Below are 23,278 nucleotides of genomic sequence, written 5' to 3'. Positions count from 1 at the left end.
AACAACGTGTTCCCTAACACCAATAAATCTAGAGAAGAAATGTTAGCAAAAGACCTGCCAGCTAGGTTCATAGAGGTAGCCCATGTAATGGGGAGGTGTTTCCTTCAGGACATTTCCTTATCACAAAACAGGGAAACCACCAGCCATCAATGTGCTTTCCTGAACTCCTTTTCATGGACAAAAGCTCTCCCGCCCACACATCTTCCTCCTCAGACAAGAGTATAGTAGTTGAGAGGCTGCGTGAAGTTCACCCTTCCTGAGAAGCTCGTATTGCTTGGGCACATACAAAGAGGTGTCATGGCTGAGCTCATGAGCCTGTGAAGGGAAAGTGCTCCTTCTTGCTCTTTTCCTGAAGACTCTGTTAGCGTGAAGCCATGGCTGCTGTTCTGACTTGTTGGGAAAAACAAAAATGCACAGAGCAGCTCTGCTGCTTGTGCCCTCCTAGGCTACAAACCCTTTCTTGTCCTGCTCCTCTGATCACCCCTGCCATCCAGCCCTCCCTGGCTAGTAGCAAAACGGAGTTTCCTGGTGTGCCCAGCTTTTCTGGAGCAAAGCTTGCTGTACTGGTCTGTGTTAGCGGCCAGCCAGCGATGAAAGGAGTGACGTATTGGCGTAGCCTGGCTCTTTTGATGGTAGCTGCCTTTCTTGCCTGATGACTAGCACTCCCGAGTCATACTTAGCATTAGAAGTCATGGGCAAGTAACACCATTAGAGGTCTCTAACCTCCTATAGTTTAGAAAAAAAGCATAAATAAATTTTTTGGGGATGTGGTTAAAAATAATCACAGCAAAATACATTTTGGCTGGACCAACACATTTCTTCTCAACATCTTTTTTTTTTTTTCCCCATTCTTTCCTTTCCTCTTCTAAATCTCTTTATGTTCTTATAAGTAAAGTTAGAAACAGAAATGTCATTTTGAAAAGAAAAGTAGAAAAAGTTTTCACTTTGCTAAATTTGCAAATGAAGATCTTGGTTTCTGTCTCCCTAGATTAGTTTTTAAAACCAGACCTGGAAGAAAGGTGTCCTGAGCTCCTCTGCAGCCTCACTCACTCCAGTGCAATGTTTTCTAGCGTGTTCACTGTTTGCAAAAATCCTCAACAAAGTCCCCCCAGCTCCCCAAACCCAAACCACCTTCTAAATAACACTTACAATACAGCAGTGCCTTGCCCTGGAAATGATTAACCCACCATTTCACTTGGCTGTATCTGGTTCCAGAGCAGTAGCCCAGACCCGTACCGCTTCCCACGCTGTTTTTTATTGACCTCTGGCAGGTACCGCAAGTGCTGCTCCTGGCAGTTTATCTCCTTCACCGCGTAGGAGAGCGGCGAGGCCGGGAAGGAGGGATGCTCACAAAAGCGCAATTAGCATGTTATTTGGCTCTTAATGGGTAGAAAAGATGCAAGATTCTTTTGGCACAGTGGTACTTCTTTTCCTCCAAAAAAAAAAAAGGGGGGGGGGGGGGGAAAGGACTTTAATTGAAGCCTGCAATGTTGTATAAATGGAAGATCTAAGTTTTAATTGAAAAATAATTATAACCACTTAATCATTTTAAATGAGGGCTGTAATTGCAGTCAGTTCATAATAGCCAAATACAGACACTTAGATTCCCGCAATAAAGCAGGGATGGTACAGCTTGATTTGCTAATAGCTCTTCCACTTCTCTCCTCTTTTGTCTCAAAGATTAATTCAGGCAAGGGCTATTAGTGCCGTTAATTGGTTCTGCAATTTAGACCTTGTGCTTGTGAATGAGTGACTGATGCAGACCTATCAGCCAATAATGTGAACACTTTGTCAATGTGTTTCTCATTGTCCGGCTGCACATAACTCCCTCAGCAGCTCCTCTGCCACCCAACCCCGGCTCCCCGGAGGGATCAAGAAGAGTGGGTCTCCTCCGGGGTGAGGGATTCACTTAGCTTTAGATAGGTCACCTAGATGTCTTTGAAATTACGGCCAGCTTATGAATAAATTAATTAGGCAGTCAAGGAGTCCTCCTTGACAGGGACAAATCCTGTATTCAGGAGAAATCTCCACCATGCTGGAAGAAGGAGGTTTGATGGGATTGTGAAGTTGATGGGGAGATGTGTTAGGTGGAGAGCAGACATTGCTGGTGGCTCTGGGCTGTGTCCCTTCAGGGGTCCCCTTCCCAGGGGCAGTAGTGATGACTAAAGCGAGTCTAAATCATCAAAGTCACAGAGAACAACACAAACTCTGCTTCCCAACAGGCAGTATTTTTCACTTAAGCATTCACGGCATTGGTGATGGGCAGTGGGAACAGCTGGTGGCACAGCTGGAGGCACTTGGGCTAACAGGAGCAGCTGGTGGCATCATCCTTGATGAGGCCCTTATAAAAACACCCAGGAAGGCTTTACCCTTGCCATATCTATTTTGCAGGAGATAACTGACTGAGATGAGATTATATAATTCAGTCTTTACCAGAAAAAACTGTTATTTTAGGCTTAGCACAAGTGCAGGTCTAAATTCATTGCTCATTTCTCCTTTTGCCACCACCACCATTTGCTGAAAATCCCACTGCTGCAAGCAGGGTTGGCAGGTTATTTTCCTCCAGGGCTGTTTTAACAGCACAAGGAAGATTTTCCTCATTCCACTTCAATCATGGAAGAAAACAGGATGGAGAAGAAGAGCCAGACAGTGCCCTGGGCAGCATGAGTGAGCATCATCCAGCAAGCATTAGGCTGTCTCTCCCAAGGTCTGTCGAGGGGATTTGTCCTGAAAAAAGGTAAGTTGACTCTCCACACATACATTCATGTGACAATTCCTGCAGCATAAGGGCCCTTAACCCCTGTAGACAGACAAACTGCAGGTCATCTGTCCACTGTAACATCTCCCTCAAGTTCAGCATCTCTTATCCTTCCTCCTAAGCTGTTAGTTTGGAAAATTTACATTTGGAAAATTTACACTGTTCCAGTCAGACCACTCCTGTCTGCAGGACCACCTGGTCTATTTGAGGTGGAGGGTGGGGAAAAGTGTCAAACCATTGTTGAGGTTTGGTGGTGCACACCAAGCACAGGCACATCTTTATGCTTTAATCTTATTTGTAGCATCAAAAATACATTTACAACTATGCTTCTGTAGAGTTCAGCTCTAGTGCAGTTCTTTTTATCCTGAAAGGAGGTGCTGTGAGATCTTTGACCCTGTGGAGATATTTTAATCTCCTGCTGTTTTTTTTTCATACTGGGAGTGACAGCTATTCAGAAGGAGTTTACAATGGCATTCTCTTATTTTCTTAGAAATAAATGAATTGTTTGCCTTATAGCAGAAATCTAACAGACCTAGAGAAGAGGTTGGCATGAGCTTAATTTTTCTGTTTAAGATACTAAATCAAGTAACAAAAAAAAAATGAAGAAAAGCCACTCTTCACTCTCCTTTTTAAAAAAATAATTATTTTTGGTTGTTTAAATCTGCTCTGTTACAATAAGCAAATCCTGCTTGTTAAAAGCACAGTATTTCATACCAAACATTACTCTGATACTGTTAATGGGAGGCTGGACCAGTCCTTGCTTGTTGATACTGCTTGGGGAAAACCATAGCCTAGGAATAAGCTTTTACAGAAAACCTAAGTAGGACATGATGTGCTTTACTTCAGTCAAGGAGGAATTGCTCAGATGAGAGGCACTGTGAAAGGTGGGCAGAGGAGGGGAAACAGCAAAGGCAAGAGCCCAGGATGGTGGTTGATCCTCCCAGGTGACCTGTGTGAGAGCTGCGGATTGCACTTCACCAGGAGGAACAGTTGTTAAAGGTGCTGGCGAGTTTTGAACGAGGGAAATAAGTGGTACTCTCATGTCAAGTTGGTAAGTTTAGGTGGTTGAAGGAGTTCAGTCCTTGATTATTTTCACAGTGAAATGCTGTCAGTAGATAAAACTGTCCTTTTGGTTACAGCTGTGAAATTTGTTTGTGAATCATACTGCTCACACACCAGGACCCTGCTCTTCTGGCTGCTGTAAATTGGCACAGTCATTGAAATAAATGGAGTGATGACTTGGCCAAGCTCTCTCCCTTTGCATGCATACAGTGCTTCCCACCCAGGGAGCGAGGTGTACCAAAATGGAAATGCATTTTTCAGGCCTCCCAAGGTTGATGGAATGCAAAGCAAATTGATCCTTTTATTGAATTTACTGAAAACAATCCCTGGCTGTCCTGAGTCTTTCCTGTCACCAAGTGGTCCTGGTTGTGACAAACACAGGGAGTGTATTTGCGCTCTAGTCTTAGGCTCTATATTTAGCTATGTGATACCAGGAAAGCTTTCTGTGATTAGGCTATGTTGACTAACACCGAAAGTAATTACGCAGCAGGTGTGTGTCACTGGGACTGGGTATCACTATGTCCAAAAAAGGGTCTGGGAGAAAGAGTGAATTAAGAAAGTATACATGAATCATCGTACTGTTCTTTTGGGGAAAACAAGGAAAATGGGGTAATGTTACGTTTAAAGCAGAAGACTGTTGGTGGAACACATGGAGTTATGTTTCCCTGTTTGGTGTTTACTTTTGGGCACTACTTTTCATGAATGACATGTAATGAACTTTAGTATTAGGCATAAAATCTTCAGAATTGATTTTTGAGACTCTGAGATAAATTGTCTTGAGTTAGAGTGGCATCTCCTTTGTTTATGCTTTCTGATGGCAGGTCAGAGGTTTTTTGAGAAGTAGAGTTGCTCTGCTTTGGGTGTGGGAACAGATTTGGATGACTTTCTAAGGTCCCTTCCAAACCGCTTGGTGCTCTCAAAAAGATGCAGAAACAAAATTATGTCTACAAGCCAACAACTATGTTCACAGGACAGGTTGGATCTTCTTCAGAAGCAGCTTTACAAGAAAGCCTGGCTAGACATGAGACCAAGCATCTGGGAAAGCCCCAGTGGTCCTTGAACACAAGGGTGAATGTACCGGTCTACTTTTTCAAGCTCCTTGATAACCTTCCACTTCCACCACCTATGTGTCACCTGACTGGGCTCCACTTCTTCGGAAGGTCCCTTCCTCGACCCTCTGCATGCCGTGTGTGAGTCTGGCACAGAGCTCATCCTCTTCTCCCTCCCAACCGTAAACAGGTTGGCATCAGTGGAAAATTGGGGTAGGAAGCAGTGAGGGATGTAGCAGAACAAGACAAAAAGGCATCACCCAACAAAGTGATTCTCTGCAATAACATCAGGTCTATAGGGTGCTCTTGTCTTACGCTAATACATAGCAACTTATCTGACTTGCACTCGTTCCTTGTCCATCTAAACAAGTCCAAATTCATTTTTAGATGAGGGTGAAAAAGCAATAGTGAATGAGGATATATCTTTGCTTCTCTTATTTTTTTCCTTTGCCTGCCAGATTTGGTTCTCCCTCAGCAAACTGCAGGCTCACACCATTCACTCTTCAGCAACTGCTGCCTTTCCCATGGGCTCCCAGCCTGATCTCACCAAACAGTGACCCATCTGAACATCTCTGCCAGGGGTGCACTGTCCTTTGCTAAACGCTATCCTCTTTTACACACTATCCTTTGCTTAAACATTTTGGTTGAGCAAACATCCTCAGGTAGAGGCATGCTAATAATTGCCTCTCCACTTGGCTCAAAAGCATCATCCCTGCCTGGAAAGGATTAGGCTCTCTGTAATTTTTATCTGTTTCATCTGTTTTAAGCATCTCTGTGGTTGGCCTCCTGGAGCATGCAGTTGCTTCTGCAGAAGCTGTCCCCTAGCTGTTTCAGAGGGACCCATTGGTCTCTGGCTGCCCCTCGTTGGCTGCACCTCTGCCTGGAGGGAGAAGGTAAACAGAGTGAGGCGTTCACGCCGTGCGTAACAAATGGCTCTTGGTACCGAGTGAGCAAAATTATCTCACCAAAGCAGATAAAGGGAAAGGCTAGGTTTGTATGGCGTGCACCAGACCTCTCCTGACTCCCATCCGTGACGTAGGCTGTGCCTCCAGCTAAAAGTCCCTTCTACCCTGGCTGCGTGCCCCAGACCCAGCTTGTGGAGGCTTGTGCGTGCCGTGGACCTGCCTAGTGAGTGCACGGCGCCATGTCTGTGACAATATGCCAGTCCATGGGCTTCGTGGTGTCCGCTTTAGGAATAGGAGGCATCATCGCATCAACGTGCATGGACCAGTGGAGCACCCAAGACCTGTACAACAACCCGGTGACAGCAGTGTTCAACTACCAGGGCCTCTGGCGCACCTGTGTCCGGGAGAGCTCTGGCTTCACTGAATGCCGCGGCTACTTCACCATCCTGGGGCTGCCAGGTAGGGCTTGCTGGCCATGAGGGCAGAGCCATGGGCATGTGCCATAAAGCTGTGTATGAGTGCTGGTGATGGGGGATTTTTTGGCGCAGAGTGCGGAACCCAAATTTTAGCCAAACCAGACCTCAGGTGCTCACACTGTTTGAATGGCAGGTCCCTTGGAGGTTTCTCCCATGGCCAAGCTGAGGTTCAGCAAAACTCATTACAGCTGATTATAGATCTGGTTCCTGAGGTGTTGTCCATGGGGCAGCGGCTGCTCCATGGGGTAATTTGTCCCCCATGCCGTGGCTGGATTGGGTACACACTCCTACCCCAGCTTCATGGCTGTGCATGGCTTCCCACCAGAAACCACTGATATCCTTCTTGTCTGAGAAGATCCTTTTCTAAGAGGATATGTCACAGTTCAGCTCACTGTATTTCTGTATGGGCTGACGCTAGGCTGTATTTCTCCCTAATTCTCCTTTGGTTCAATTTTTTTCTTCTATGGGTATCATTCCTGTCCTGGTTGTGCCCGGAGTATCTAGGGGTGCAAACAATTAGGTTACAACAGGATTATCTGGATTTCCTTCTTGCCTTTAATACAGTGAGAAAAAAAGGCAGTTAGACTACTATATCCATCTAGCCTCTGTGCTTTGACACAGCAAGAATGGAGGGAAGAAGCCAATTGTGTCAGCAAATCATTGCAGAACTTCTGCAAAATGGCATTTCCAAAACACAGAGGAAAAAAGCATTGTGCACAAAAATTGCTTCTTTCACAAGTAGTCTATCTCTGCACAAATCAAACCAGTATAACCCAATGCAGCTGTGGCCTCAGACACCAACGGGAGGGGTGTTTCATCCCCTCAGCTGTATTTCCATGCCACTCATCCCCGGATCCTCATTCCCAACTGGTGTCTGGTGTTAGCTGTGCTGCAGCATCCCTGTGCAGGTGCCAGGGATGGCCGGGAGAATCTTCCTCTTGCTGGGGCCATGGCTTTGAATGCCCCTGCTTGCTCACCCAGACTCTGGGGTGCAGATGTGCATTTTCCTAGAAGGACATGGGCCTGATCCTGCCTGGGCATCTGGTTGTGCAGCCCCTAGCAAAGGCTGTGTGCTGTAGTGGGTACAAGTGAACGAGGGCTGGCATCCAAAAAGATGGGGATGGTGGTGCAGGGCTTGTTTCACACACTGCTATCGCAGTCGGCAAAGTTGAGCGGTTTCATCACTGGAAAATGCGTGTAGCAAGTGGCAGGACAGGTTGATAAAACTTGAATCCAGCAGGCTAATTGCCTATGGGTAAAGAGATTAAAGTTGCCATATGAGGAAGAAATAGAGGTGTAAAAAGCAAATCTTACTCCCATCACACAATGCAGAACTTCCTCAGTTCTTCAGCTCTAAAAGCTTAAAATTACAGAAAATGTAACTCTACAGAAGAAGCAATTAAACTTTTCAAGTGCTCAGCTCTGGGAACTACTTTAATCTTTGAGGAAACCAGAATGCTTGAGATTTGAGGGTTTTTTGTTCTTTCAAAATACCTCCATTGCTAACTTCAGCATTACAGTGAAAAGCTGATGGTTTTTGGTTTTGTTTCGGGGTTTGTTTTTTTTGGGTTTTTTTTTTTGGTTTGGTGTTTGTTTGTGGTTTGTGGGTTTTTTTTTTCCAATTCCTAAGCATCCAAACTGCTGTCTGTAGGGAGGGTATTAATTTCCTAAAATGAAAATACATAGCAGTGTTTGGAGGATGGATCCTTCATTTAGCAGATGGGCTGTACGAGATGAGTCTGTCCCTCCTTGGCTTCGTCCAGCAAGCTCTGCGGCCCCCTCCCAGCTGCAGACAGAAACAGGCATCCTGTCCTAAATTGCAAGGTTGCTAATGAACCGGTTCTCTTAGAGTGGAATTACCATGTGTGATTTGCTGGGCTTATTGCAGTCACCTACTAAAAAAAGGATTTTTAAAAAAAAAAGCCCAAAGAATAAAGCCCAACCTTTAAAAATAAAGGTGGGTGAACGCCCTAAGGTTGCTGTCCTCACCCTCAGTGGTGTTAAGCATTGGTGCATGAATATTTACATGCTGTTGTCCTGCTGAGAGGATTTCTGTGACTGGTGCTATCAGCACTGCCCTACAAAGTGAGGTAGATTTTTTTTCCTTTCTTTTTAATGAACAAGGCTTACTCTTTTGAAGTCACTCCCTTGCTCTCTCCCCCCACCTCCCCTTTTCCCTCCTGTTATATATTGTCTGACACGTCCAGTCTCTGGAGAAGCTGGTGCAAAAACAAGAGCCCCGCTGCTCTACTTTATAGATTGGCTCCGTCTCCTGAATTAATCTGCTCCTACGGGCATTTCTTCCTACATATCGCCAGCGAAGGGCAACTGCATCCCAACCAGAAGGGAGGGAAAAACAGTGCTAAAAATTAATTTATTAATTTGCAAAGATATTATTTAAGTGGATCATCCCAGTGTTTATTTTAACCATGCTGCACCTTGATCTCCATTAAACCCCCCTTGCTAGCCACACCATAGTTAATGGTTTGTCAGCATTTCTATTATAAACCCCTATTTATTATTCTGACAATAGCAATTTATATTGGGAACAATAGTGCCAGAATGAATAAAAATAATAGGACTCTAGCAAAGCAGGGAGGTGACCTGAGTACATCGATGAAATTTTGGTTTCTGAGGACTTTTTTTTTATCAATCCCTCACTCCCATAGCAAAGATTAAACTTGTCCTGACGATCATCTATCTTCAATTTAGTTGGGAATTTTAATTTCAAATAGACTGAGGAAAAATCAAGATAATAGACGAAAATGAGAAATAACACAGGTAGCTTATGACTCTCACCCTTGCTGCTCTGCTATAAACAGTCCATCTCCGATGAAATATGTCACTTGAGAACTAAGACTGCTTGTTCTGATTTTGCTTTCCTTTATTATTTTTTGCTGCTTGCTTTGGTGTGTCGGCAGACCTTACTGTGATTGTCTGGAGGACACGATCTGAATTTGAACACACAAACAATAGACAAATAGCAGTAACTGAGCTCTGGCGAGGCTGGTAGTTTCACCTGGTGCGGAAGTCACAAGGCACTTTCTGCTAAAAGGAGCATTTTTCAGTTGCTTGCAAGTTTTCTAAACTACAATAACACGGGCAGTAATTTTCCTGTTCTCTGTCTTGGTCTCTTATTTTCAGACCTCTTCAGCTATAATGGTTCAGTCATTTTTGAAAGGACATTTTGTTCTCAAGTTGACCCTTTCAGAACCCCTTTTGACCCCTTCAGAAAGTCTGAGGCATCTCTCTGCTGTGGAACAAAAGGCTGCCGACTTGAAAAATAAGAATATTTTTGCTTCTTTGACAGCAAACTTTGAAAGTCTGAGGGCCCTCTGTTAAACTTCTGTAACTGATGGAAAGGTGTATGTTGCTAGAGCGGTCAGAGTGAAAATACCCCATGGGAACGTAATCGTGACTGTCAAGACTTTTGCATAGGACAACTGCTTTTTGTTCTGCTGGTGCAAGGTAGCAGAGATGGGTAGATGTTCCCCAAGGAGAATTCATGTCTGGGAAGTCTTAATGTTGGAGTCTCTGGATTTTTTTTTTTCTTCTGCATCAATGATGTTCTGACAAAGTTTTATGTTTTTCATACAAACAACACACATTTTGTGGCATAGCCCTAGTAAAACCTTGCTCTGGAGATTATGGAGAAAGGGCAGCCCCCCAGCCAAAGAAAGAGCATCTCTGCTCCCTGGAACTGCTTTATGCCCAGAGTTTGTAAGGATGAGGACTGCTAATTGCTGTGCAATGATTCTTCACTGGTGATGGCTGCGATGAAGTCTTGGAAGAGACTCTTGCTTACTACTTAAAATCCTTTAACCCAGTCAGTTCAGCTCCAAATTTTGAAATATCTGCAGGCAACTGCTGTAACCTGCTTAAAGTCTTTCAAGACCAAGCTTTGTGCATAAAAGGGGTTTAGGTGGCCCAGATGGGCTGGAGACTTGATATAACCTACCAAGAGGGTGTGTGAGGCTGCAGTGGGTTTGCACTCACTGCAGGAACTGAAGAAGGTGTGGGGATGGGGAAAGCTAATGTGAGATTCTTAGAGATGCCTTGGGTACCCCAATCCCCAGTGACATGCAGGGTGGGGAGAGATGGTAGAGAGCCCAGTGGGGATGTCAGGAAGCTAGACACATGCATCACATCCTTGCTATTGTCTCGTGCCTTTACATGATGAAGAGACAAGAGACATGAAAAATAATCCTAAAGCATCTGGGCTGAGGGCCAGAAGAGGAGCAAGGAAAGGGAAACAGCAAGAGACTGTGGAGATGCAAGGCTCATGTCTCATAGACGTGTAGGACAAGACGCAACTTTATGCACCCCAGCTCTGCTAAGGGACCTTCAAAGCTCCTCTGGACTGCCTAAAGACCAATGGGATAGAGTGGGTCTGAGCTGGGATGGGGGCCTTCCGTGACCCCCTTTCCCTGTTGAGTTTCAGAAAGGCCAGTCAGCCCTTCTCGTGCTAAGGACTGGTGGACCACATGCTCCTGGAGGTTGTGGTCATTACAGCATTGGAGGGACAGAAAGAGAAGGGTGAGTTTGCTTTGTTTCAGTCTGAATAAGCTGGAACTGACTGGCAGGGTGTGAGCTATATTTGCAAATTTTAAAGTAAACATGAGCTGTAGGTGATTTTTGTGGGAGAGGCAGTGATAACATTCAGGAGCTGCAATGGGCCTAGTGAACAGTTTTGAGATAATATAGAGTCAATGCCTGGGTAGATAAAGCAAGTATGAGCTGAAATAAACGTTGCAGAGGGGAGCGGTCACAAAGTACCCTTGCTTTTCCTAGTTTGGGTAAACTGCTGCAGATGTCCCAGTAGTCAGAGTGGGACCCCTGATCTCTCCACCTTGGTGAGGAAGCTTAGTCTTTGCAAGAGCTGTCTTCCCATCCCATCCTTAGATACTGCTCAGCACTACCATGTGGTGTGGCAAGCCCTCTGGCCCAAGCATTCAGCCACCTTGCTGGAAATTGAGAAACAGGCATGTGCTTGGAGGGAGATCCCCATCCTTCAACCACTCCAGGCTGGAGATGAGCATCAGGTTGTAGTAAAGATGCTTAGACATGCCCTGCAGCATGAGAAATGGCAAGCAGCTAGTGCTGGGATGGCTGGATAGAACCTTAGGCAATATGTTTAGGGATGAGCAAATGGAAAACCCCTCCAAAACACAATAGTTCTTCAAAGACAGCAGTACCCAGAGTGCAAAGCATGGTTGGGTGTTTGTTTGCCTCTTAGTGAAGGACTGCAGCATGACCCTTGCTACTGAAGTTGCTTGCTCAGCTCCACTTTTGGAGGTTTCATGAGGGAATGTGCAGCCTTATGCTGGTTAATTGTCTTCAGAGACATGATTTAATTTGTCCCTCAAAATCAAAGATAGACCAGTTCTTCCAGGCTTTCTTGCATGTCTGGAGACTGTTGATGATTTTTTTTTTTGATTGCTCCACCATTGCTATGAGGTTTTGATGCCCCTGAGTAAGAGGGATGATGAGAAGCAGAATCCGTCACAAACAGGAGAAAAAACATATCCCCAAAGAAAGGTGAGGCAGTGCTGCCTGGGTGGCAGGCTCTGGCTCAGGACACAATTAGGGGCAATCCAGGGGATGGCCCTCTTCCCAATGGGTGTGTTGGGGGAGCAATGGGGCTTGGGGGTGTGAAATGGTGGACAGGGAGAGAAGGAGGAGAGAAAATCCCTGTTGGCTTGAAGAGCTGCTCCAGCTGCATGAAGCTGGAACCAACAGAAAAGGTTAGAGGAAGGAGTGGTGGCTCCCCTCCCAGTAAAGCAAACATGTGGGCATGGGGCACAGGAGGGCCACCTCCGCTGGTATTCATGCAACCACCCAGTTGTCCAATTAAGCAGAAAAAACCCAGTCATTTTAAAAGAGCAAGAGATTTGGGGGGGGGGGGGGGGGGGGGGAAGAAAACATTTGCCCTTTGTATTCCCCTCCTTTTTCTTTTTCCTCCTCAGAGTTGGTTGGTTTTTTTTGTTTTTCTTTTTTTTTTTTTTTTTACCTGTGACCATAGGTCCATTTTTCTGTGCAGCCCTCCAAACCATTGCACACTGATGCTGTGGGGTGACACCACCCTTGGGAACATGGGTTATGTCCCAGAGAAACATCTGTTCCCAGGACATGGTTTGAAGCAGTCTAGCCTGGGAAAAGAGTGAAGTGGTCTCTTGCCCCTAAATGGCAAGAAGGTGGCAAGTCCTGGGGGATGACGAAGGAGTTCTGGAAGCTGCTGGGGAGCATCAGGGCTTGGGCGCATCAGCCTTTCTGGATTGGGGAACAGGAATGGGTACAGCAGGGGATTGTGTGAAAGGGTATCTCCTTCCTCCTGCTACCAGGGTCCCCACCTGCCACAGACTGTGGGCAGTGAAGGATGGGGTGGAGATCTGGCCATGTTACTTGTTTTAGCACGTGTTGTCCTCCCAGCTTCTAGGTCTTCCCCAGCCCTGATGTTTCATAGTGAATTATCCAACATGAGGAATGTTAGTCAGCATCCTTATCCTTCAGAGGGTGAGCAGCTTTTATCATCTCTGGTTCTTGAGGGCTCACTTCTATGGTTTTCGTTCACACTACTCTTTTTGCTGGCAACTTCTGACCTTCAGATATGTTTGAGCTAGCCCTTTCCCTGATATAAACTTACCAAAGTCAGTGGAAATTACTAAATTTGAATAAAATTGCTGGAAGCAAAGGCATATTTTGCCTGATTCAGGAGGGTGGCTGTGATTTGTAGCCAGTAGACATTCGAATTGTGCTCTGGCTGCTACAGCAGAGTCCACTGCAAAAGCATTTCTGTCTGCTGCCCACCAGCTCACTGAAGAGCCAAAAAAAAAGCAAAAGAGATGTTCTGGGTGGTTGCTTTCCAGAAAGCAGAAGCAATAGCCAACGGGTAATAACTCTACTGTAACTTATCCATCCACAGAAATTAGCCTCTCATCTTATCCTGGTGGCTTTCACATGGTTTCACCATCAGGTGATGGTATTGATGGTGCCTGTGGCACAGAGCGGTATTGGGACTGGATAAAATGGGAATTTGTTTCCAGGTCATGGCTGAAGTAAATCAGTTGGAGCAGGGTATTGGATAAGAATGGGTGAGCGTGAAGGCTGGAAGGTCCTTGTAACTCACTGCGCTCCCTTGCCAGAGTGAAACACAGAATTTATATTGCTCCTGTGAGCCTAGCACTTCTCCACCATGCAAAGAGATAATTAATTTCCTAATTTTTATATATATATATCCCCCTGCCCCTTTTTCCAGGACCATCCCCTCAGCCAGTACAGGAAAGCACCTGTAAAAGGGCACTTTCCAAATGCTCCCTGCAACCTCCCTCTCCTTCTCCCCATACGGATTTCGGTGGGGCCACATGACAGGTGATGGGGATGCAGGCGGGATGCTTTGCTGGATCAGTTTGGGGCTCTTAGCTCAGTGCCCTGGGTTGTGCCGTGGTCAGCATTGGAGGTAACATCAGTGATGCTTGAAGTGGCTGCAAGGAGCGGCCATGTCCCTGTTTGTTTCCTGAGTTGAGCCGTGGCCCTGCATCCTCCCACAGAGCTCACCGCTGGCATCCTTATCTATCACTGTGCCGCTTGTGTGGATGCTTGCATGGGTGGCCAGGAGCAGAGACGTCCCTGTCTTGATCTGATGGCTGATCTACTCTCCCTTTGTATAAGCAGAGAGCCAGGGAGGCGGTGACCTGGGCTAGGTGCTGAGTTCACCTGGGAACATGGTCCTTCCCTCTGCCCCTCTCAGCACACTTGCACTGTGCCAAGCACGCAGGAGAAGCCCAATGGGCAGTGAAGGGTTTCGATGGGGAAAAGGCACATGTTCCAAGTGGGTTGCCCAGCACTTGATGGGAGCGTGGCTGCTTAGCTGGAAAAGGACAAGCACTTCTGAAGGACAAAGGCTCATATCTCTGGCTCTGCCCGTACAAACCTACCCAGCGAGAGTGAAACTGGACTATCTTGCAAAAACACTTTGAGCAAACACACCACTCAATGGAAAGCATCTGATAAGAGCTGCTGCATTTCTGGTGGCTCAGTCAAGAGGACTTCGGCGCTCCCATTAGGTCTGCGACTTCATCAGGGCTGTCTCACCTCCTCTCTCTGGGGGAGACACTATGTCCACGACGATCTGCCAGGTGATGGGGTTCATCGTTTCATCACTGGGTGTTGCGGGCTGCATCGTGTCCACCGTTATGGATATGTGGAGCACACAGGACTTGTATGACAACCCGGTCACGGCCGTCTTCCAGTATCAGGGACTGTGGAGAAGCTGCGTGCGGCAGAGCTCTGGCTTCACAGAGTGCCGGCCATATTTCACCATTCTTGGGCTGCCAGGTAGGGGCAAAAGATGCACCAGGTTTAACCCAGGAGCTCTCCTCTAACTCTGCAGTTTTCATCCAAAGCAGGAGTGGATATCTTAAAGCACTTTGCAAGGAATAAAGTTTCTATGAGCATAAAAATATGGGCATATTTCTTACCAAAATAATATCTTTACTCAGTGGAGGTTACAACTTGGAGCATGTGTAGGTCATTTCTGGATAAGCATCATGTGGTTAAGCATCATCAGCCCTGTTGCTGGCCTAAATTAGCACAGCAGCACTGATGTGAGGAGTGTGAGTATGTCTAAACCTGCGGATATTCTGTCCCTTTGAATGGAAACACAATGAAAATAGCTGCATGTAATTTTTCTGTCTTTATCAGAATAATGGTTTCTACAGAAAACAATTAAAATATTTTTTTTTCCAAAGAGAAAATGGGAATTGAAGAAGTGTGCCTGTGAGTGGTGCGTGTAGGAAGGGTGAGAAGGGGAAGGGTGTGCTCTGTTGCTTTGCGTTACCTGGGGAGCTTTAGTGGCTGCTGTAGTAGATTGCAGAGATGTACTACTTTCTCGTTTGCTTGCTTACTTTACAAAAAGAGCTGGTTTTCCCACCCCCCTGCATGCGCGGGTGTTCATGTGCTCCTGAGCTAGCTGGACCCATGGGAGGGGAGCGGCCAGCCTGGCTCGCTGTGCCTCCCTGTCACCTGTTGTGCCCATGGCCTGCCTGCTAGCAATAAATACGGCCCTGAGAAGGTTTTTCACTCTTGGTGCACAATTGCAAATAAGTACAAGCAAGCACTGCTGTACGTAGGCCTTTTGCATTTATGGATCAGTGTAGAAAAGAGTGTGATGTGGGTGCTCAGCCCTGAATGCGCAGGGATGCCAACCGTCCTTCCCTGCAAGGCAGGAGGGAGAGCTTTGCTGAAGACCCATGTACTGGCTCCAGTGTTTGCTTTTTGGGAAAAGCCTGTGACTGTCCCAAGGGGTGTGATGGAATAAATGTGTTTCTGTGTACCCAGCTTCAGGATTTTTAGGCTCCCTCTTTTGGAAGAGTAAAACTTATGTTTGAAGTAATTTCTCCTACAAGCCCATTTGTTTTAAAGAAAAAAAAAATTAAGCTATATATTCACATGGTGATCAATATATTTACATATAATGCTGTGTGTAGATGATTGTGTTTTAAAAGAGGAATGAGGCAATGATAACAATCACTTGCCAATTTATCATAATCAAGACTTTTCTTATTACTTTTAAGTAATATAGCAATAAGTGCAGTCACAGGCATTTTCTGTTGTGTCTTGGAGGTATTCTGTCAGTTTTATTCTCTTCACATGTCAATTTAGTTGATGAGTTCATTAAAACAAAGAAGTAATGCTTCTGTTTGAATATGGTTAACTTAAAAAAACCCTCATTTTTTCCCCTAAACTTTCTGTATTCTATTAATCATAACTAGGCATAAAGTTAGATTTCCAGTTTTGTATTTGTATTAATAACAGAAATGTGAGTGGTGTTAGTTTGTGACTTTAAATTGTTGTATTCCATTCACCACTCACTACTGACAGCAATACTGGGGGAAAAGACAGCTCTCCAGTTTCACTTAGGCCTGAGAAACATAGTGATGCTAACTGTGGTTTCAGGTTGCTGACATTTATTTTGGTGAACATGCTTGCATTGTTACTGTTTTCTGTGCACATCATCCCTTCATTTGGAAATCAGGTGTGCAAAAAGATATGTGTGCAGGTACGAAGCACAGTTATCCTACTTCATGCAAAATGTGTATGCAAACCAGCAGGTAGCTTCTGTGCTTGACTTGAACTATAAGGTTGTTTGCTACCCAGTGCTCCTGATACTTTTTTTTTTCTTTTCTTTTTTTTTTCTTTCTCCCCTTAGTCTCCTATTTTGTTTGTCTAAGCCCTTCCACTCCTTCCTTCTAGGGCAGGTCATTCACCTTTGGAAAGCAGCTCTGTTCAGAGGACTTTCGATGGATGTCAGAATTCACTTGAAACTGCAGTGTGCTCTTTCTAAACAGCTCTGACTTTCAGTCCCGAGAGCCAAGTAAAGGGGCCTTCATGCCACAGCAGACCTAGGAACACTTTCTTTTCCTTTCTGTCTCTTTGTGGAGCTGGTACATAATTAAGCCTCATGGAGAGAGGAATCACTGCTGGTGGCTATTTTGCATTTTTTCTGTTGTGTTCTGCTGTTCTTCTCTTCCCCCTTTCCAACAGCTGCAGATTGCTCCTTTTCAATGGAGATTCACCACACTTGGACTTCAGTGCTTGAGCAGAAACGCAGCATCCCAGGAGCTGCTTGGCTTGGCCTGTCCATTGTGTCCTTCCACAGGCACTCAAGCTGCTGGGGACATCTCTCCTGGGAGCCTACAATACCCCTGTGAGGTCTTAGTTTAGGGTCACTTTTTCTTGAAGGGTTGAGAGCACCACAGGAATGGTACCTGGGAACTACAAGTTCTGTAGGAAGCATCCCAGGATGAAGGACTGTGTTGGGGACAAGAACCTTCCATGACAATCTGTAGTGTCTTATGCTACCCTAGAGTATCACCCTCTCTTGCCTGCCCTGAATCAAAAGCAGTTGCAAAGAAACTTAAATGACTGTAAAGACAAATTAGTCTTGTAATTTTCTTCTCTTTGCAGCTTTCTGCTTTGCATCAGGTGCTGTGTGAACAACCTTTGAGGGCTGATAAGGCGTATCCGCTAGCTTCTTGTTCTCTGAAGAATAATAACTAATGAACTCACACCTGGGGGCTGATGAATGGGAGATTGAAAATCCCAGGCTTGTTAGCACTTGCTATCTGTTGATAAGAGCAAATTGAGTCATAAGAGCAGGAGCCCCAGTGGGACTGCCAGATGGGAGAAGGTAGTGTATTCCCAGCCTGTGGGATGGCAGACCGCTTGCTTCCTTGTGCATCACGGTGCCAGCACGGTTCTGTTTGTGTTTGTGGTACCCCATGAGCACGGAGACTTACACAGGCACCCCAGCACTCACCCTTGCCCTCCTGGGGAGGGTTTATAAACCCTTCTCCCAACTTGTGCAAGGCCAGTAGAGTCTGCTCCCTGCCCTCCTGCACCAGTGCCTCCTGCTCCAGTCAGGCCATACAGGATCTTGGGCACCATGGCCATCCTGGCTAGCTCAGCAAAAGGGGTGATAGACAGGCTGAGTGAAGTCCCTGAAGCTGCAGGATATGTTGCCTGCCCCTCTCAGTTGGCAACAAGCCCACGTCACCTTCCCTGAAGACAGACTGTTATGTACAGGGAGCATCAAAGCCCAACCCAGGGCTGCAAGAGCTCTGGGAGGGCAAGAAGAGGCTGCAATTCATCCCAGCCAAATCACAACAACCCTTCAAATACTTTCAACCACCCTCCCTGGTGCCTTGCCAGTGCTGCCGCCTTCCTGTCTTTGCCAGGGACACGAGCACAGGTGGGGAGGAGACGTGTCTGGGTCCAGCACTGAATTGCAGGCAAGATGGGATATGTGCCACCTTATTAGAAAATCTCCTTGGTATTCAAGGTATTTAACTTCTCCATTTTAAAAGGTACAACTTTCCCTTTGCTTTTCTCACTACTTTTCTACTCTGGCCAAGAGGAGTCTGGAGGGTTGTTGCTGCCTTCATCTGATTGATGGCAGTGCCCAGCTCCCACAACATGACCCAACAGCATTACAGCCTGCCTCCAGCCTTCCCACCTTGATGGCAGGCTGCTAAACAAATTCTGGGCTAGGATATTTGTGTGTTGCACTAATGAACGCGGACAGGTGTATACAGGACTGGTGTTGTAAATAACCATGGAAAGGATATTCTGGGGGAGGTTATTGCTGAAGATTTGTTGCTCTCCCTTGGTGTACGTGTAATATTGGTCAAGGTGATTTTCCTCTTCTCCTGTGCCATGTGTTTTACTGTAAAGCAGGAACACACAGAACTCCACTTTGACTCACGCAGTAGTTGGAAATACCACAGAGAGCTGGGTGGAGCTGTCAGTTTTCATTGCTGCTTGGGGAGAAAAGAAAGCTTCCTCAATAATTTTAGTTATGAAAAAATTCATGCTTACCCCAGCTGTACACTGACTCTCCTCTGTGAATTAGAGCTGATTCATGACTGTTGCCAATGAATACTCACCAAAAAACTATGTCTAAACTGTGAAACTCTTTGGGAAATTGAGACAAAAAGCCACATCTCCAGCAGTGCCCCAGATAACAGTGAGAGTAGATCTGGTGTCCATTTTGCAAGGTTTCCTTCTTTAATATTTTTATTTTTAGACAGAAACAATCTTTAAAAACCTCCCAGGCCCTGATGAATCTCGTTTCAGTTGCTCAGCGTGGCTCTTGTTGATTTGTTTTGCAGCAATGTTCCAGGCTGTGAGGGCTCTCATGATCGTGGGTATCGTCCTGGGCATCCTTGGCCTCCTTGTGTGCATTTTTGCTCTGAAATGCATCCGTATTGGCAACATGGAGGATTCTGCAAAAGCCAACATGACTCTGACCTCTGGCATCATGTTTATTATTGCTGGTAAGTGGGTGGTGGTGTGTTCTTCACGTGCAAAGCATTGTGGTTGCTTGGAATTGAAGACTGGGCAAGTCTTCACATACTTCTGGTCACAGGTAGCAGATGCTCTGGAGCAACCCAAAGCATTGATGCTTGCGTGAAATTATTAGCATTTGTCTTCCAGCTTGGCCTCCTGGGGTCAAGCGGTTTCTATCTCTGCTTAGTAAAAGAAAACCATAACTTTGTATGGGACAGAACACAGAGGACTGAAAACACAGGCCACAGATAAAAAAAAAGAAATTACATCTCTTAAATTATCTTATGTATACTTTTGTTATACCTTTTATTTATACATAATAATTTTATTAACATTTTTGGGCTTTATACATAAAATATTTATTAAGACTTTCAGGGTTGCAGTAGCCTAGCCTATAATTTTTTAATACCTTGTGTTATCTCTGAGGCTGCAGGAGTGCCTAGTGTCACCCAGCTCGCTTGAAATTGCAAATGTTTAAGAACATCATTTAGAGGTTTTCTCACAATATATTGCAGATGAGTATATCAAATCGAGTCCATTTCCTAATGAAGGCAAAGAGAATGTCTCAAATCCTTTCAGTTGAACTGCACTTACATTTGTAGGGATATGAAACACACCACACAACTTAAAGATGTACAAAAAATACAAGCTGGACAGAGGAAACCATCTTCTGCAACACATCTTCAATTTTGTGCCCAGAATCTCTCATTTTATCCATCTGAGTCAGTGGGATGAGAATTTGGCCAATGAGGATATTAGAAAAGCCCACTCATGCATTCCCAAAGAGAGGGTGGCTAAAATGAATATGTGACTGACTCTTGGGATGGGGCATCTCTTGGTCAGGTTCACCCATTTCAAAACAAGGTCCTTAGTCTCAGTTAGCTGAGGAGTTGGGTACCCACGTGCTGTGGTGGTCCTTGCCCTTGGTCACACTTCTGTGAGCTGGGGGTTATGTTTCTTCCCAAAATAACACTTTTGTCCTGAGAGCAGCCCTTAAGGACTCTGACACTGAAGTACCATGGTAGTGGAGGCTATATGGGCACCTGAGGCAGAAGCACCGCTGGTTGCTCCATCTCTCCCCAGTGCTGAAAGTAACTGAATTTCAGGAAAGATGCAGAGGTCTTGGTGGGTGTAGTGAGGATAAATAGGACTTGTAATGCCCAGAAAAGCTGGAGTCCATATTTTTTTGAACAAACCCTGGAGACCAATAGTGAAACAGCAAATGATAATGTCATTGCTGCCAGGCTTGTCATGGCTGGGTGATCAGTAATCACCTGTGCAGACGAATGGGAGAAGTTCCTGCCTCTTGAGTCTGGACCTACAGGCTGCCTGCAGACTCAGGGAGGCATCAAATGTATCTTTTCTTTGGTTGTGAACCAAATGTATCTTCGCTTCCACATGACAGAGTGTGGGGGTTTTTTTTTCTGTTAAAAAAAAATAATTTCTAATAGGGAATCTTTTGTCACTGTAAAACAAATCTTTAAAACTGAACTACTGGATATTTCCAGCAGCTAAAATAGTCTCTTTGTTAAAATCCTTTTCTGGGAGAAAACACATCAGTAGAAAGATTCCTGCTGGTAAGACTTGTGATTTTGTAATATGGAGTTATATTCTTGCTGCTGGATTGTAAATATGTAGAAATCCCAGCAGAAATGCAAACACATTGTGGGTCCCCACTTCTGCTGAAGGTACCGTGTCAGGACACAAAGCAATACTGCACATGCTGTAAGGTGCTTCCTCAAGGCCAAAGCTGAATGCTTGTGCTATGTGGGTCTCAGTCTGTCCTTCTGTTTGATCTCAGGTCTGTGTGCCATCACTGGAGTGTCTGTGTTTGCCAACATGCTGGTCACAAACTTCTGGATGTCCACAGCCAATATGTACCAGGGAATGCAGAACGTCCAGAACAGGTAGGTGGTCATGTGGCTTGGGGTGCTCCACAATGCACATCTCCCTCAGGGTCAGCGTGTGCTGCAGCTGAACAAAAGATAAACTCAGGGTGAATATTAGTCTGGTCCCTGGACTTGGAAGATTTATTGAGTCTCTTTCTTATCTGCACTGGAGATAATTTGTCTAAGCAAATTTTCTGGGATGCCTCTGTCCACACAACTCCAGAAGGTGGTAGAGAGCCCATTGAGGATGAGTCTGCAGGTAGGACAGTGCTCATGGAAACTTCTGCAGGGCCAGAGAGAGAGTGATGATGTTCCATGTGTTTCAGAAGCAGCAGACAAGACCACTGTCACAGCACTAACCAGCTATGTCTCTGTGCTTTGTAGGTACACCTTTGGCTCAGCCCTCTTCGTTGGCTGGGTAGCAGGTGGCCTGGCCCTTGTAGGAGGCATCTTGATGTGCCTTGCTTGCAGAGGGCTGATTCCAGAAGAATCCCGGTAAGCCTGTCTGTGATGGACATGGGAAGGTATTGCATGAAGCCTTGGGTGTTGAGATAGCATACAGCCATCATACACAGGACATGTCTATGTGTAATACCCCTGTTGAAAGAGTTATCATGATTATACATCTCTTTGCCCTGCATCATGGGTCAAAAGCGACTATTTCCCTACCCTAACCACCTGACTTGCAAACAAATAGGGAGGGCAGGAGAGATCAACCTTAAAATCTAAAATTTGCAATGTTCTGGCTAAGTCAGGCCCCTTAATTGCAGTTTTGATTGCAAATTGCATAGCAGATCATCAGTAGGTGTAGATTACATAAGCTGAGCTACGATTTACATCAGGTAGGGCTTTGTGTGCCTATGTAGCTGCTTATTGTGGATGTGTCCTTCACTCAGTCAAGGTTTTACTCATTGGAACGAAAGTAGAAGTTTATGAAAAAACACGAAAAAGACTTGCAACCTGTCCATGGATGGTTGGCTCTGAGGTCATTGAGTGGCTCTAAGTGATGGCACAGTACAAAGTTGCCTAAAATCCAACAGCAAATAAGAACACAGGGTACAACATTAGGTAGTCACAGACCCTCCAGTGGCTGATCACATCTTTTGCATCTCTTTCAGTTACAAAGCAGTGTCCTACAATGCATCGGGACGGAATATCTCCTACAGAACGGGGCCATATAAGGTTGGTTCAGGGTACGAACCAGACACAAAGACTAGGAAGGGTGCAGGATATGAAGAACCTGCTCGAAGTGAGGATGGAAGACGCTCGTACCCTTCAAAATATGACTATGTCTAGTAGACTTTCTGGGCTTGAGTTGTGCTATCTTTTATAAATTTTTTTTAACTTCAGAAACAAAAAGTATAGGCAAACAAAGCAGTCTGTAAACAGGATCGTGTTTTCTATCATGTTTCCCTTACTCTGAGGTTGTATCCTAACTTGTTATGCACATCGGTTTTATTTGACTGCCTGTTAGTACGCCTACCATAAGGAGCTCTGTAACAAAAGTAATGCCTTTTAATCCTTTCAGAGTAGAACAGTTTGTGCAGATTTTGCATATGAACTCTGATATCCAGGAGCAGGATTATGCCTTGTGCCCTTTCCTAATTCTTCTAATAGGTTAAAATTCCTATTTAATAATAGCCCAGATGTAAAGGGGATGCTATTCCATTGCCTTCTTCCCTTTGAGCAGGCTTTCATGTAATTAGGCAATGTCATTGCCTACTTTCTGAGAATTTGGAGAGGTGAACAGTATCCTGTGACCTTAGTGTCCTCTGTTCGCAAGTATTTTGCTGAAATCATAGAGTATCTTTGCTCTGGTTTTGCCACTCAATTTTTTTTTTTTAGAGCAGGTTGAACATCAAAAACTATAATCCAGTAGTCTCCTATATTATTTTGCTGTGTATTTTTAATAAATTCAGTTGTGTCCCTTTGGCTGTGGCCAATGCATACAGACCCCATAATTACGGTGTTTTCCTCCCTGGTGATTGTTTCTACTCAGACACTCCTTTGCTTTGCTGGTTGTGCTACAATGCTGATCTGCTGCAATATTTAATCTGATTTTTGTTACTTAGATATTTGCTATAAACCGTGATACCAAAGTGTATTTATTTCTTCTGATCTCTCCAGGGAATATGTATAATCCATTGTTATTCCTATGCTAGATATTTGCTGTAACAGCTGAAAACCTCTCTGTGTGACCAGTGTTCCTGCAGATGTCATCTTTAATGAAGCCAGAAGTATTTCTCATTTAGAATTAATTAGAGTTACAGTTGGAGCAGAAATCCCAGGGAGC

The 23,278-nt window shown here is 45.1% G+C and overlaps 1 protein-coding gene across 2 annotated transcripts; it reads left to right on the top strand.

Moving 5' to 3' along the window:
* Nucleotides 1–6,013: 6,013 nt before the first annotated feature.
* CLDN18 (claudin 18) lies at nt 6,014–23,089 on the top strand. 2 transcript variants are annotated; one of them, XM_010124534.2, is made up of 5 exons: nt 6,014–6,233; nt 18,919–19,083; nt 20,898–21,003; nt 21,370–21,480; nt 22,104–23,089. In XM_010124534.2, exons 1-5 carry the CDS (start codon nt 6,014–6,016, stop codon nt 22,279–22,281), a joined length of 780 nt encoding a protein of 259 aa, XP_010122836.1. In that variant the 3' UTR covers nt 22,282–23,089. The 2 variants fall into 2 exon arrangements, with proteins under 2 accessions (XP_010122836.1, XP_010122828.1); XM_010124526.2 differs by lacking the exon at nt 6,014–6,233 and adding an exon at nt 14,246–14,584.
* Nucleotides 23,090–23,278: the final 189 nt, after the last annotated feature.

Source organism: Chlamydotis macqueenii, chromosome 9 (genome assembly GCF_036417535.1).
Source record: "Chlamydotis macqueenii isolate bChlMac1 chromosome 9, bChlMac1.mat, whole genome shotgun sequence".
Classification (NCBI taxonomy): domain Eukaryota; kingdom Metazoa; phylum Chordata; class Aves; order Otidiformes; family Otididae; genus Chlamydotis; species Chlamydotis macqueenii.
The sequence above is the reverse complement of the archived record's forward strand: the minus strand, read 5'-3'. Positions and strand labels throughout refer to the sequence as shown.

Coding starts and splice junctions, on each gene's coding strand:
- CLDN18 (XM_010124534.2), top strand. CDS start 6,014: ATGTCTGTGACAATATGCCAGTCCATGGGCTTCGTGGTGTCCGCTTTA. Junction 21,004..21,369: donor ATGCAGAACGTCCAGAACAG/GTAGGTGGTCAT, acceptor TGTGCTTTGTAG/GTACACCTTTGGCTCAGCCC. Junction 21,481..22,103: donor CTGATTCCAGAAGAATCCCG/GTAAGCCTGTCT, acceptor CATCTCTTTCAG/TTACAAAGCAGTGTCCTACA.